The sequence below is a fragment of the Plecotus auritus genome (genome assembly GCF_963455305.1).
Source record: "Plecotus auritus genome assembly, chromosome: 8".
Taxonomy (NCBI): Eukaryota; Metazoa; Chordata; class Mammalia; order Chiroptera; family Vespertilionidae; genus Plecotus; species Plecotus auritus.
The window spans coordinates 47,556,498-47,570,732 of NC_137782.1; the positions used below are offsets into that span (position 1 = coordinate 47,556,498).

At 42.5% G+C, this 14,235-nt stretch overlaps 1 protein-coding gene across 5 annotated transcripts in view; it reads left to right on the top strand.

The window, feature by feature from the left end:
• RTTN (rotatin) overlaps positions 1-11,721 on the top strand; it is a 129,590-nt gene extending 117,869 nt beyond the window's left edge. For 4 of the 5 annotated variants that reach the window (XR_013961539.1, XM_080686468.1, XM_080686470.1 and 1 more), the window contains 5 exons: positions 2,468-2,670; positions 5,849-6,116; positions 9,131-9,234; positions 10,253-10,322; positions 11,319-11,721. Coding sequence is in view for 4 of the 5 variants with exons in the window: in XM_080686468.1 (XP_080542594.1) it covers positions 2,468-2,670; positions 5,849-6,116; positions 9,131-9,234; positions 10,253-10,322; positions 11,319-11,404 (731 nt within the window). In the remaining variant the exon portion in view is untranslated. The remainder of the gene's footprint in view (positions 1-2,467; positions 2,671-5,848; positions 6,117-9,130; positions 9,235-10,252; positions 10,323-11,318) is intronic. The other variant, XM_080686469.1, reaches the window with a different exon arrangement.
• The last annotated feature ends 2,514 nt before the right edge of the window (positions 11,722-14,235 follow it).

A 14,235-nucleotide genomic window follows, 5' to 3' on the forward strand; every position in this document is an offset into this window, starting at 1 on the left:
CTGGGAAAATGAGTACATAGTCTGGAGTGTTTCACCTTTTTATTGAAGATATGCTGGTTAAAGGCATACTTTCTTGTAGGTGTCATGAGAACAGACAGAAATGTTAGTATGTCTGTTGAGATAGGAAGACATTATACACAGCTCAAGGAATAGAGAGGGAGAAACTGGCTTGATAATATCAGTGGGAAATTGAATTTAATAGGAAAATTGAGAGTGAAAATTATGCTGTAAGACCTTAAAAATCAGGTAAAAGTTAAAACTGTTACAGATATGAGAGCAGGACACTGGTATGATGAGAGGTAGTTCTAGATTCTGTTGGTTTGGTAGTAGTTGGGGTGCCTCTTTCATTCATTCCTTTCACAGCATTTTATTGAGTGCCTCCTATGGGCCGTGCATTTTTAGAGGCTGAGGGAGATAGGCAGGGTAGAGGTGATTTGAGAAGAGATGAGAAGGTGAGAAGTGGCTGTTCAAGTGGAGGGAAGGAGAGCCTGTTAGGGAGGTAAAATAGGATTGCTGGTGGTGTGAATTTTCCATTGGGAAGTTAGGGTCATAAATGTCAGGTTTAACTGGTTGGCAAGTTTATGCATTTTATTCTGTCAACATTCAGCAGCTCAGCAGTTGGGTTCTCTAAATAGCAAAAGATAATCAGAGAAAGAATTGGAACTCAGAACAGTCCAGAGCCCGTGTAGTCACCACCCAGTGTGAAGTTTATCTGACTCCCTGATAGTCTGACTGGCCTCGGCCTCCTCTCTTGAGCTACAGTCCACTCAGCTTGTCCATGGTCGACACAAACTGATCTAAACAGGTTGCTGAACTTTCATTGTGGTGTGTGGAGTGTTATGTCTCCATATCACCTTCTCTACCCTACCCTTCCTCCTTAACTTAGGGTTAAGGGAAGAAAAGAGAAAAAAAAGAATCAGTTGCTAAATATTGAGCAAAGACATTTATTTTAATATCAATCTTTTGAAACTATTATCTGCGTTACTTTTATACTTAAAATTGTTTTTTGTTTGTTTGTTTGTTAATCCTCACCCAAGGATATTTTTCCCATTGATTTTTTTTTATTAGAATGTGATTAGTTAACTAAATTGAGGAAGAAACTTTCTATTTTCCTGTTTGATTTGCTTCCAAGCAAAATCGCATCATTGGTGACAGTTTTATGTAACAGTTAATGGACACATTGCTATTAGATACTGCTGTAAAGTGTACACACAAGAAAGATCAATGTACTTATTTGGGTTTGCTGGCCTTGCGTGAGTTTATTTTACAGAAGGAGTTTGACTCTGGTGTTATACTTAAGCTGGCCTTCACAAGTTAACTAACTTTTGGTTCATGTTGCAGTATAATCAGATTTATTTCTGATTCCTTCGTGATGATCTTTTTCCCTTGATAAGTCCCACATGGTTGTATAATTTACTGAGAAGACATGAGACTCTGGAAAACCAGTTGATGCCACTGCCAGCTCTTGCTGCTTATGGGCTGTGTGACTTTGAGCAGGTCACTGTCTTCTCCAAGCCCGTGCCTTCATCTGGCATCTATGGCTGTAGCATTTGTCCTGCCACCCCACTGCAGAATTATTGTGCTTCTTTTTTTCTCTTTTGTAAAATGAATGCCTTAGACCCGTGGTCGCCGAACTGCGGCTCGCAAGCCACATGCAGCTCTTTGGCCCCTTGAGTGTGGCTCTTCCACAAAATACCACAGCCTGGGCGAGTCTATTTTGAAGAAGTGGCGTTAGAAGAAGTTTAAGTTTAAAAATTTTGGCTTTCTCTCAAAAGAAATTTCAATCGTTGTACTGTTGATATTTGGCTCTGTTGACTAATGAGTTTGCCGACCACTGCCTTAGACCAAGTTACCTCCCATTTCTAATATTCTGTTCCTATTTAATTAGATGTCTTATTTGGGAACTATTTTAAAAACCTATCATGCTTATTTTAGTCTTTATAAAAAAATAAACAATGTATGGTGGGTTTTTTGTTTGTTTGTTTGTTTGATAATCCTCACCCAAGGATATTTTTCCCATTGATTTTTTTTTTTTTTTTTTAAAGAGAGAGTGGAAGAGAGGGGCGTGCAGGTGTTGGGGGGAGAGAGAGAGAGAAACATTGATGTGAGAGAGACACATCGATTGGTTGCCTCCTGCTTGAGCAAGGCCGAGGAACGAACCTGCAACCCAGGTACATGTCCTTGACCAGGAATCGAACCCATAACCGTTGGTCTGAGGGCTGACGCACTACCACTGAGCCACACCGGCCAGGGCTACCCCTAGTGCTTTTAAATGCTGAATTGCGATCTTGGGGCCCTTAGTGAGAACAGTAGCCCACTAGGCTGACCACAGACAACACCAGCCTCGGTGCTGATGTGCAGTTTGCAGATTCATGTCACTCGATAGACTGATGTGTTTTACAGCTGAGGTTGTTCTGAACTCAACAGTGAAACTGAGAAGATGTTGTGATGAGCTGTTGTTTTTAAGGTTGCAGTTCTCTTTGCTGGTCAAGTTCTGGACAGTATCCCGTTCTAGCTGTGTACAGAGGAGCCCCCAGCAGCTCCTTGATGCTGTGTATCCTGAAGTTGGCTTCCCAGGTGCCTCTTGAGAACCCCACAGTCCAGCAGATGGTCTTCATGTTCCTTTCAAACCTGGCCTTGTCTCATGACTGTAAAGGAGTAATTCAGAAAGTAAGTACTTAAACTCCTTTCCATAGTAGAAAAGGTAGTAAAATATTCCTGCCCATCAAGAATATGTGTGGGAAGTCTAGAACTCAGTCTTGGGTTAATCTGCTTTCAAGGCATTTTATTTTAAAGGATTGTGAAAGGATTAAGAGGGTCACTTTGCTTAAAGCCAGTTGATTGTTGATACATGAAAAGTAACAGAAGCTAGAATATGATCAAACCATTTCCTTCTAGTTTGTCTTCTTAGCTTTGGATTATATTTTATCACTCTCAAAAATGAGGGTTTTAGAAAGGCAGCTGTCTTACGTTTATTTGAAATCATAAAGTAATATACTGGTATTTAAACAAGACCAAATTGAGCAGTAAATTTCAGTTCAATTTTGTAGTCAAAATGGTTTATGAAATCATGGTTCCTTTTTCTCCCAAATTAGACCTAAGTTCTTTATGACCAAAGAGGTGATTTTATCAGTCCCCTGGGATCCAGTGCCTAAACTTGACTCTGGTCACCGATTTAACTTAGAGTACTTAAAAGGGTTGAATGGTCAGAATAAATTCCAGCACAGCTATTCAGTTAGACTGTATTCAGGGGCATGTCAACAGAATCCCTAAAATGTGAATTGGATGTTACTTAGTAGTAAATGCTGATTATTTGAGTACTTCTCTTTCTTTTACATGAAGGCCAAAATAAATTGCAAATGTTCACAGCATTCATAAGAATTGAGTTTCCTTTTCCTCTACTCTGTCATCTCCCCCCTGCTCCCCACTAAAAATCCCACTTTGAATGAAATCTCCAAATAGCAGTCTTGAGTAAGGAAGGAGCTTTTCAGTGATGTGTTGGAGCTAACTCATGTGGACTCAGGAGTGTTCTCTTTAATTTTCAGGAATTTGCAGGCCAGTTGACTCTGGGCAATATCTTGAAATCAGCCATAGTGGTGGTATTCACACCAAGTAAATTGGCAGAAGGTGCAAATCAGGAAACCACTGCTCTCATTGGAGCCAGCTTTTACTTCCAGCTCATGGCTAGATATTTTCTTCACATATGTGTCTCTGTGTGTGTGTGTGTGAATGAGTGTGTGAGTGGCTATGAGTGTGGGTGACTTTGAGTGTGAGTGTGTGTGTATCTGTATGTGCATGGAGTCATTTTGAAGTGGCTGCGTGATTACTGTCTTTCCTCATATGCAAGAGCACAAATCAGGCGCAGTGCTTTCTCCATCTCCTTGCAGAACATACAGGTAGGAAGCAAAGTAGGAACACCCAAGTGCAGTGTGGGTCCCAACCTCAGGTCTGAAGTGTGACTTTTAAGACTTACTTAAAGGAGACTTTCTCCTTTTAACATATTCAGTTTCTTCATTTTTAAAATTATTAGGTTAAACAATATTATATCTAAGGCATCTTCAGCTCTCACTCTCTGATTAAGAATATTTTGATATTGGTGTGATCAGACTGTGAGCTGTAGGTCACCTATGTTGTTTTTCCTCGGCTATAGTAAGTGATAATGAGCCTGGACACCTACAGCATCCCTCTCTGTTCCTCAGCTGCAAGCATTAGAACATGTACAACTCAGATTCGAAAGTGTCTGCTTTCTCTCTATCATGACATGTTTCAGCACGTTTCACCTGATGTGGGAAACTGTTAAAAAGCATCGGTGGGCCCAGCAAAAAAGAAGGAATGCCCATAGCATATTTCCTTTGAAGCACTGCCATATAGTTTATCACTATCGTCAGCCCCAGATTTCCACTGTCATGGCAGAATCTAGCTACATGGGAGACGCACAGGATGAATATAAAAAACGCTAATTTGGACCAACAGATGAGAAGTAGGTGCGAGTGAGGGCCCATGCAGTGCAAGTGGGCATGGGGTTCCCCAGCCTGCTTGGTGCTTGTGCGATGTCGCTAATATCTTTGTAGCTGGCTCCATCCACACACTCAGAGTTATTTTACATAAAAGTTAAATTTATTTCATAGATTCAAGCCATCATTGTGATTTAGCTGCAGGAGGATCCAGGAAATAAGCCAGAGTAGGTTATGAAACTGGGAGAGAGATGAGATGATGAGACCTTCAGGGCAGTTATGAAAGTTAAGTGATCACGTTCCTGCTCCTGGATCACTTGTGCGCCTGGCCATGGTCCCCATGCTCTCTTGGGCTGCTTCCTCATATGGTACTTTCATTCATTCTTTCTTTGCATGTAGATTATTCTAGACGATAAGTTACTGTCTTTCACATAGTTAGGGGTGTGCTGCGGTTTTGTGGAAGCATTTTATTGGGAGGTTGAAATGACTCTTATACTTTAAGTGATGGAGCTTTCTGGTCTCTAAGTTTACTAGAGTGACATGTAGCCATGAGAAATCTGTAAAGAGAAACAGCTGGGGTAAACAGAACACAAGCTGTACCTACAGGTTATTTTAGCACTCATGTAGCTGTAAAGATTCAGGTATCCTCAGTCCTACCAGGGTTGTTACCTGGTGTCCAGGACTGCTTTGGGTTTTCTTTCTTTTTTTCTTTAATTTTAAAGTTTTTACTTATTTTTAGTTTATTTTTTATTAAAGTATAGTTGACATACAGTGTTATAGTAGTTTCAAGTGTAGAATGTAGTAATTTAACATTTATACCGTACGATGTGATCACCATAGTAAGTGTAGTCCCCATCTGTCACATACACAGTTATTACGATATTATTGATTATTTTCCCTGTGCTGTACTTTACACCCCCAGGGCTTATTTATTGTATAACTGGAAGCTTGTAGCTCTTATTCCCTTTCACCCTTTTCACCCATTCCCCTCCCCTCTCTCCTCTGGCAATCATCAATGGGTTTTGGTTCTTTTTCCTCCCCATAGGATAACTTTTAATGAGTAGCAAAATTGCCAGAAGGCAGACCGAAAGAGAAAACTCAAGAGGCCTAAAATAATCCCCAAACTGAATTATCAATCCTAAGTAATTGAGTCGACTGTAACTGTCTTATCCATCACCAGAAAAGAATTATTTAGAATTAAAATTTGAAGCTATTTTGTTCTCCATTTTTTCACTTATACCTGGAAACAATAAAGATGGGTTATATGGGAGGTATTGAAGGAATGAAACATTAAAGGTGGGAAAAAGAGAGTAGAATGCTGGTTAATTGGTCTCTGAGGGACTAGGAATGCAAAGACTCAAAAAGAAAATAATGTTCTTTCTATTTATCCGCAGACTAACTTCTTGCAGAACTTCCTGTCTCTCACATTGCCGAAAGGAGAAAATAAACGTCTTAGTAATCTGACCATTCTCTGGTTGAAGTTGCTCCTGAACATATCGTATGGAGAAGATGGGCAGCAGATGATCCTGCGGCTTGATGGCGGCTTAGACTTGCTGACAGAGATGAGCAAGTTCAAGCACAAGCGCAGCCCTTGTCTGCCTCTCCTTATTTTTCATAACATTTGCTTCAGTCCTGCCAATAAGCCCAAGATCCTGGCCAATGGTGCGTATCCACTTTATATGCCTCACATAGACACACACATCCCTTTATACATATGGTGGTTCATAGCATATTCCATTCAGATTGAGACACAAAATAGTTTTATAAATTATTTGCCAGGTGGTTATGAAACCCCCACTGTGTTCAAGGCACCGAGGGAGGCAGAGGCTGTGAGAATGAGGCAGGCATGAGTCAGGTGTGGCTCCAGCCCTTAAGGAATTACCTCGAGTCTCCGGGGTTGACAGGTCATATCGCTGGGGGACACACTGGGTCCAGGAGGTAGCACAGAGGAGGAGGGTGAGCGGGGACTCTGGCTTCATCATGTCCTCCCTTCATTCTTCTAGGCTTTGAGAAAATTCTGGGTGCCAGTGAAGCCAGCCCTTACGCTGCCTCCCTGCCTCCTCTCCCTTCCCGCTCACTCTGTCTCCTTTCCTCGTTTTATTTTTCTCCGCAGCGTGACTGACCATTGGCTGAGACACTCTGTGTTTTGGGGATATGTCTGTTTATGCCTAGTCTGCCCACAGTAGAACATACACTCTTACAAGTCACAGGTCATTGTCTGATTTCTTCATGTTCATCTGTAGCACTTAGAATCGTGTCTGTGCTCACAGCTGTCAGTGGATATGGATGATAGAGATCATCGGCAGGCAGGAGTGTGCAGGACCCATGCACGTGGTGAAAGTAGCCTTACAGAGACTTCCTTCTCTGAGATGTAGAGCAGGTAGAGGCGAGGACTGGGGATCGATCAGAAAAATTTTGAAGCAGAAAGAGAAATGGGAAGATCTTTTTCTGTAACCATATGCTGTTTCTGTGAGGGCTGTGTGACTTTCAAAGGGAGGGATTTTTTTAAGGAGATACTGTTATCGGGGGGGAAAGGAGAAGAGCTGTGGTTGATAGACCCCACACACCACTCATGTGATCACTCCAGCATCACTGGGCAGCTTCTCTGACCCCATTTCCTCATCTATACAGTGATCCCTCCTTCCTTGGTGTTCATAGAAATTCATTTATAAACACATCAAGTGCCTACACTGTTTATGGTTCATGGCAGATGCTCAAGATACATGAATTCTCGTTTCCTTTCATGTTTTCCACTTAATTTTTCCTTGGAGGGGTTTCTCTGTGAAACGGAGTTTTCCAAGTGAGTGGAAATGATTCTGCTCACATTCTTCATGGGTGCAGCTGTGATTCTGTTTTCCTCAGGATAGTTATTGAATGTGGAAATGCATGGGAAGCTTTCAGAAGTTTGGTCAGTCAGCTTTGAATTGGTTTGTAGCATTTGCTGGTTTTTATGGTGCAAATATTCTTATTATAGTTGATTTCAGGCTACCAACATGACATCCCTAATCTTAAAATTAACTCAGTATCCCTAAGAAGAAAGGTAATAAATATTCAAAACCCTTCACTTCTTAATTACTTAATTATATTTTACTGTTATCTAGTCTCCTGATGTTATTTCTGTGTTAATGTGGGAATTCATTTCATACCTTACAAATAGACTTGCAAATGTTTTATGTGTTTTAAAAAAAATGATAATCGATATACAATATTAGTTGCAGGTTCATGTGTATTTTGTATGCAGGTTATGTTTCACAATAAAATGTGTTTTTTAAAAAATTGATCCACTTGCATTATCAGAAGGGGCAGCATATTATTGACCTGTATGTGTACTTTATTGAAGCATTTTAAGAGATAGTACATGGTAAAAGGAGTAATGATAAATCTGTGTAGATCATCTGAGTATTGGTACCATGTGTAACAACATTGCTGGGTGATATCAGATGGACACACCATTCAATGATGTCCCCAAGAGTATGTGCTGCCACCTGTCACCTGCCATAACGGCTGTGATGGGACAGCTGTTGATACAGGCTAGCTATGGTGTATTATGATAGAGGAGAAGCAGGGGACCATGGAAAGCGGGTGAGGGTAGACAGTGGTGTGTGGACAGGAAACAGCACCCCACCCACCTCCACCCACACTGTCCCCACTGCTCAGAGCTCATTTTATGGAGCAGATGCTTTTTTTTTCCTCTGTAAAGACTTTAAATTCCTTCAAATTTCTTTTAAAAACCCTAAATAGAATCACCGAAAAAGCATTCTGTTTGCTTTAATTATGGAATCTTTCATCCAACTAGTATTTATTAAGTCCCTGAAGTAGAGTGGCACTGTGGTTGGAGTGTGAAGCAGTGAGTGGACAGACAGCCCTCTGCCAGGCTGCTCTGTAGTGAGATGCTCCAGCAGATGGGGCGTAACCCGGGCACAGCATCCCCATAACAGTGTCTCAGGATTTTAAATCACGTACTGTAGAGGAAAATGATTCAATGTAATGATATGTAAAAGTAAGTAATAAAACAGCTTCATGTAATGTCTGAAACACCCTGGCATCTCCTTGGCACCGACTTCTCTACATCTTCACCTAAAGCCAGTAGCTGCTGAGGATAATTTCCAAGTCTTGATTTCATCCTCTGGCTGGCTGTGCGAAAAAGGGGCCTACCTTGTGGGTTGATCTCCCTTTAAATCACTTTTCCTCTGACACACACATCCACACAAACATTTCTCCAGTATGTCCAGTTCTTCTGTAAAAGGCTTACCTCAGATGGTATTACTTCACTGTTATTTTGTAGAAGCCCGTGCTATTGATATGTTCATGTAACAGTCTTTAAAAGTTATCACAAGAGCAAACCCGTTTTCCTGCACACAGCATGTGAGCTCTAACTGCAGAGCTCATTAATATAACTCACTGTGTAATTACTTCTCCACTATTGTCTTTACATGACTGTGCCATTGTTGAATTAGGGCCAAGAACCATGAGGCCGCTGCTGCTTTCTTGGCCGCTCTGTGTCTGTTGTGAAAACTTGACAGGTTGTCCTCCCTCTGCCACATACTATGAAGATAGTTTTTGCCACAGTGATACCAACTTTGTATGCATCTGATGGGAGGACAGGGCATCTGACTGGTTTAATATATACCAGGTAATGTCTGGGACTGAACTTTTTTAAATGTCTCTTTTATTAGAAAAAGTGATTAGTGTGCTGGCTGCCTGTCTGGAAAGTGAGAGTCCTAGTGCTCAGAGGATCGGCGCAGCTGCACTTTGGGCTCTGATTCACAATTACCAGAAGGTGAGTTTTAATAATCTTTGTCGTACGTTGGCGGACACCAACCTCTCAGGCAGCCAGGGACCTCAGAGGAGTGTCAGCTAGAGCTCGGAGCCTGTGGCCCATGCATGCCTTCATACAATTAGTAAACCGTCACTTCATGTCTTCCTCATCTAATCAGTTCACGGGCTCTCTCATCTCAGAAGAGTCTCACTTTTGAGTGAATTTTCTCTGTTAGAATAAGTTGATTTGCCGTATTGGTGCAATGTTAATATAGATTATTTCTGCTAAAAGAAGTGCCAAGGAAAAATGCATCTTGAAATAAAACCAAATAGCAAAGTTTTATACAGTGAGGGGCCTCCCTATCTCAGGTACCTGAAGTCACTGAGTTTTGAAGGAGCTCAGTCCTCAGGCTGCAGTGCAGGTCCCGGGGGCAGGCAGGTGGGGACTGGTGCCTGTTCTCTCACTACAGATATCTCACTCCTGAGAGAAATGCTCACGTTGTCTAGCAATTAAATAGTGGCCTGGTGACAGTGTGAGCATAAACACCCATCCCCATGGGCTTCTCAGCTGCCATCGCTTGTCTGCATGTTCTTCCCGCTGGGTGGTGTCCACGCACACAGGGACGGAGGCGGCTGCTGTCCCTCTCACCCTTGTGTCCTCTCACAGGATGTGACACTCTGTCGTCACTTAGTGGATATTTGTTGACCGGTAATGTGGTATGCTTGATCTGAAACCTGAGGTTTGAGGGAATGTGAAATAACTAAAGCTAAGCTGAAGTAGTTTAAAATAGTGCATTGAGATTAGGGAGAAGGGGAAAGGGAAGGAAGAATAAGGGGCAGGAGAGAAGAATCGAGTTAGGGAGGGAAGGGTGTGATGACACCGTGATGGCATGTGCTAATATCTAATTCTCTAGCTTCGTTACTACATTTTATAACATCCTGCTTACTACTGTGGTCAGAACAGCAGAGTGAGGATTGTATCCTGATCCCTAACACATGAAAACAAGTCTAATTCATGGCTTGTTCCATGTTATCTCCAGGCAAAAACGACTTTGAAAAATTCATCAGTAAAAAGAAGAGTGGATGAAGCATATTCCAAAGCAAAGAAAAGTAAGTTTCATCATGAGAGATTGCAGTTTAAACTTGGAAGCTGTTCAGTGAATAATGAATGAAATATTTGGGCAGTTCGCAGCAAAAAAAAAGCAGTTTTTTTTACACTGATGTTTTACAATAATGTTTGAGGAACTTTTTGGTTTGAAGCATTGATCAGTGTGCTGGTATTTGGTCCATGCTTTTCCTTGTGACATTTTAAAATAATAAAATATAATGGTTTCTTACAACATGTCTGTGATCTTTCTCCAAGACATTTTTTTCTTGTACAAAGCATTGTCAGTGCTCACCACTATACTAAAGTGTGTTCTTAGGTGATAAGAACTGGACCCAATTAGAATTGACCTTGAACAGAAAAACTGACCTGACTTCAGGAGTTGAGTCAGTCTTCCAGAAACAGACCCATTGCCCATATCCGCTGGGCCCTGTGATGCATGGGACAGGAGGCGGGCTTTCCTTTCAAGTGCATTTCCGTTTTAAGTGATACAAGTTTTCAATGAGCATTGTTCTTTGACCACTTTTATGGTCAGACACTGAACTGTGTCTTCCCCACCTTTTTATAGTCTGAGTTTTTATTAGTAGCTTTTAGATTTTTTTGCTTTGTTTCTGGCTGTGACCATGAGCTTCTGGAGGTCGTGGGTAACTGAGTTACTGTCAGTGTTTAGGTGTTAGGAGGGATGGTACATAGAAAGAACAAGGCAAGGCATTCATTTGGGATTGTGGATAATGGATCCGTTATGGAGCTGCACTGTTTTTAGTTTACATTCTTTGGCTAAACCATTAATTAAAAATAAATGAATTCTGTAAGTTCATTTTTTTTTTTACAGTGTGAAATATCCTAATGCCAGTACGTCGAAGAGTTAAATAGAACTTTGTCTCACAGAAATTGTACTTAAGTCTGTGTGTGTGTGTGTGTGTGTGTGTGTGTGTCCACTCTCAGGTGTAGTGCTAAGTTTACCAGCTTGTTCCTCCATACTCTTTATTTTTCTCTCTCAGTTTTTTCAGACTCAGAAGAAAACCCCCTGAACGCCTATTATTTGAAATGTCTTGAAAACCTCATGCAGCAACTGACCTGTCCCTGAGGACTCAGGCGCTCTGCCCTGCAGCCACAGCCGCTGGACAGGTGGACAGCCATGAAGCCAGCTGTGTGCACAGCTATTGCCCGAGGACAGGCAAGCCCTCTGCCCGGGGTGACACCTTCTTTCCTGACGGACACTGAGTGGCGCCCAGCTCTGTCCCTTCACCTCCCACCAGCTCTGTAGTTAAGAGCAGCCAACTAGAAGATGACGGAAAAAAGCATAGAAAGTGCTGGGGACATAAACATTTTTACCTTTTCTATGCAATTTGCTTTGTAAAAATCCTATTTAACAATTATTTAATAAAATGTTTCTAGAAACTGAAAATTGACTAATAATTGCTGCCTACAAACTTAATCAATCTCATGAATATACATTTTAGGAATGGAAAGAAGACATTGTATTCTGATTTCCTTTTTATTTTTAACTAGAGGCTGGTGCATGAAATTCGTGCACGGGGGTGTGTGTCCCTCAGCCCAGCCTGCACCCTCTCCAATCTGGGACCCCTCTCACAATCCAGGACTGCTGGCTCCCAACTGCTCGCCTGCCTGCCTTCCTGACTGCCCCTAACTGCTTCTGCCTGCCAGCCTGATCACCCCCTAACCACTCCCCTGCCAGCCTGATTGATGCCTAACTGCTCCCCTGCCAGCCTGTTTTCCCCTAACTGCCTTCCCCTGCAGGCCTGGTCACCCCTAACTGCCCTCCCCTGCAGGCCTGGTCACCCCTAACTGCCCTCCCCTGCAGGCCTGGTCACCCCTAACTGCCCTCCCCTGCAGGCCTGGTCACCCCTAACTGCCCTCCCCTGCAGGCCTGGTCACCCCTAACTGCCCTCCCCTGCAGGCCTGGTCATCCCTAACTGCCCTCCCCTGCAGGCCTGAGTCCCCCCCAACTGCCCTTCCCTGCAGACCCAGTCACCCTCAACTTCCCTCCTCTGCCGGCCGGGTCACCCCTAACTGCCCTCCCCTGCAGGCTTGATTGCCCACAACTGCCCTCCCTTGCAGGCCTGGTCCCTCCCAACTGCCCTCCCCTGCTGGCCATCTTGTGGTCATCTTGTGTCCACATGGGGGCAGGATCTTTGACCACATTGGGGCAGCCACCTTGTGTGTTGGAGTGATGGTCAGTTTGCATATTACTCTTTTATTAGATAGGATAGAGGCCTGGTGCACGGGTGGGGGCCAGCTGCTTTGCCCTGAAGGGTGTCCTGGATCAGGGTGCGGGTTCTCTGGGGGCGTGGGGCGGCCTGGGCGAGGGGCCTATGGTGGTTTGCAGGCCGGCCATCCCTCTGGTGACCCAAGCGGAGGCCCTGGTATCTGGGGTTTATTTATCTTCTACATTTGAAACTTTGTAGCCTGGAGCAGAGCCAAGCCTTCTGCTTACTCCATGGAGGCAGCCATTTCTATTGGGATTTATGTATCTTCTATAATCGAAACTTTGTAGCCTTAAGCTGAGGCCTGGGCCGGCCAGGGTGTGCGGAAAGCTTGGCTTCCTCCATCGCCGGGGGCAACCCTAGCCTCCTGCTCTTTCCAGCTCTGTGGCTGCTGCCATTTCTGTTTGGGTTTATGTGTCTTATATCATTGAAACTTTGTAGCCTTGAGTGGAGGCCTAGGCTGGCAAGGGCAGGTGGAAAGCTTGGCTTCCTCCATTGCCAGGGAAACCCAAGCCTCCCTCCTGCTCTCTGTGGCCGTAGCCATCTTGGTTGGGTTTATTTGCATATTTGCTCCTGATTGGCTGTTGGGCATGGCTTTGTGGGCATGGCTTGTGGGTGTAGCGGAGTGATGGTTAATTTGCATATTACTCTTTTATTAGATAGGATTTTTACATGAATTTTAGCTCTTGTCAATATAAACCCTTATCTTTCAAACCTTTATATTATCCAGAACATACACATTGGTGATGGGTTATCTGTATGTCAGTGTTTGTAATTTTGTGAGTAGCTTTTTTCTGTGATGTTTAGTGATATTAATTCCTTCCCATGTGATTTATAAATATGTTATATATGTATATTTTTTACCTATCAACTTGTGAAATACTGTGTAATCATGAAGGAAGAAATACAGTTTATGGTCAGATAGGCCTGTGTTCAAATTCCAGCTCAGCCCAAAACACCATGAAGAGCAAGACTGAAAATCTCTCAGAAATAAGTCCTGTCAAGCATATGGTAACAGACCTCTTCACTTACAGGGGGTTATGAACTCAGAACTCAAATCCATGTCAGTTCAAGTATTAATGACTTTCAGTGGGTTCTGAACACATTTGATAGAAAGAAGAGAAAATGGTGTCGAAGAAATGAAAAATAAAAGCTGGTGTGTGTGTGTGTGTGTGTGTGTGCATACGCATACCTGTATACACACAATATACACATTCATTTAGGAAAAAGTTTTCTAATTGAGTTATGGTTAACAAGAAAAAGTAATACATTTTTTTCTTTTCTTACTAAGTACTGTATCAGATTGCTATCATCAATAAAATACGCCAGGTGCTGCTATTTAAGCTGGAAGCGTAAGGACAAAATATATGTTAAATGGTGAAATAGAAGCAGGTGAATTTGTAGTGTTTAAACATTATCGATTTGAGCTAGGACAGATTGATTTCCGAAGTTCAGAAGTTTCTGGGCAGCCCAACATAATTTGGAGCAAATTTCAACAATTTGTGACTCCTTGTTACCAATTCTTTGCAAAGAATTCAGCTTAGTTCTTCTTTTTTTTTTTTTTTTTTTTTTTTTTTTTTTTTTTTTTTTACTAAGGTATTATATGTGTACATATCTTACCATTGCCCCCCCCCCACCTCACTCCCATACATGCCCTCACCCTCCAATGTTTTGCATCCATTGTTTACTC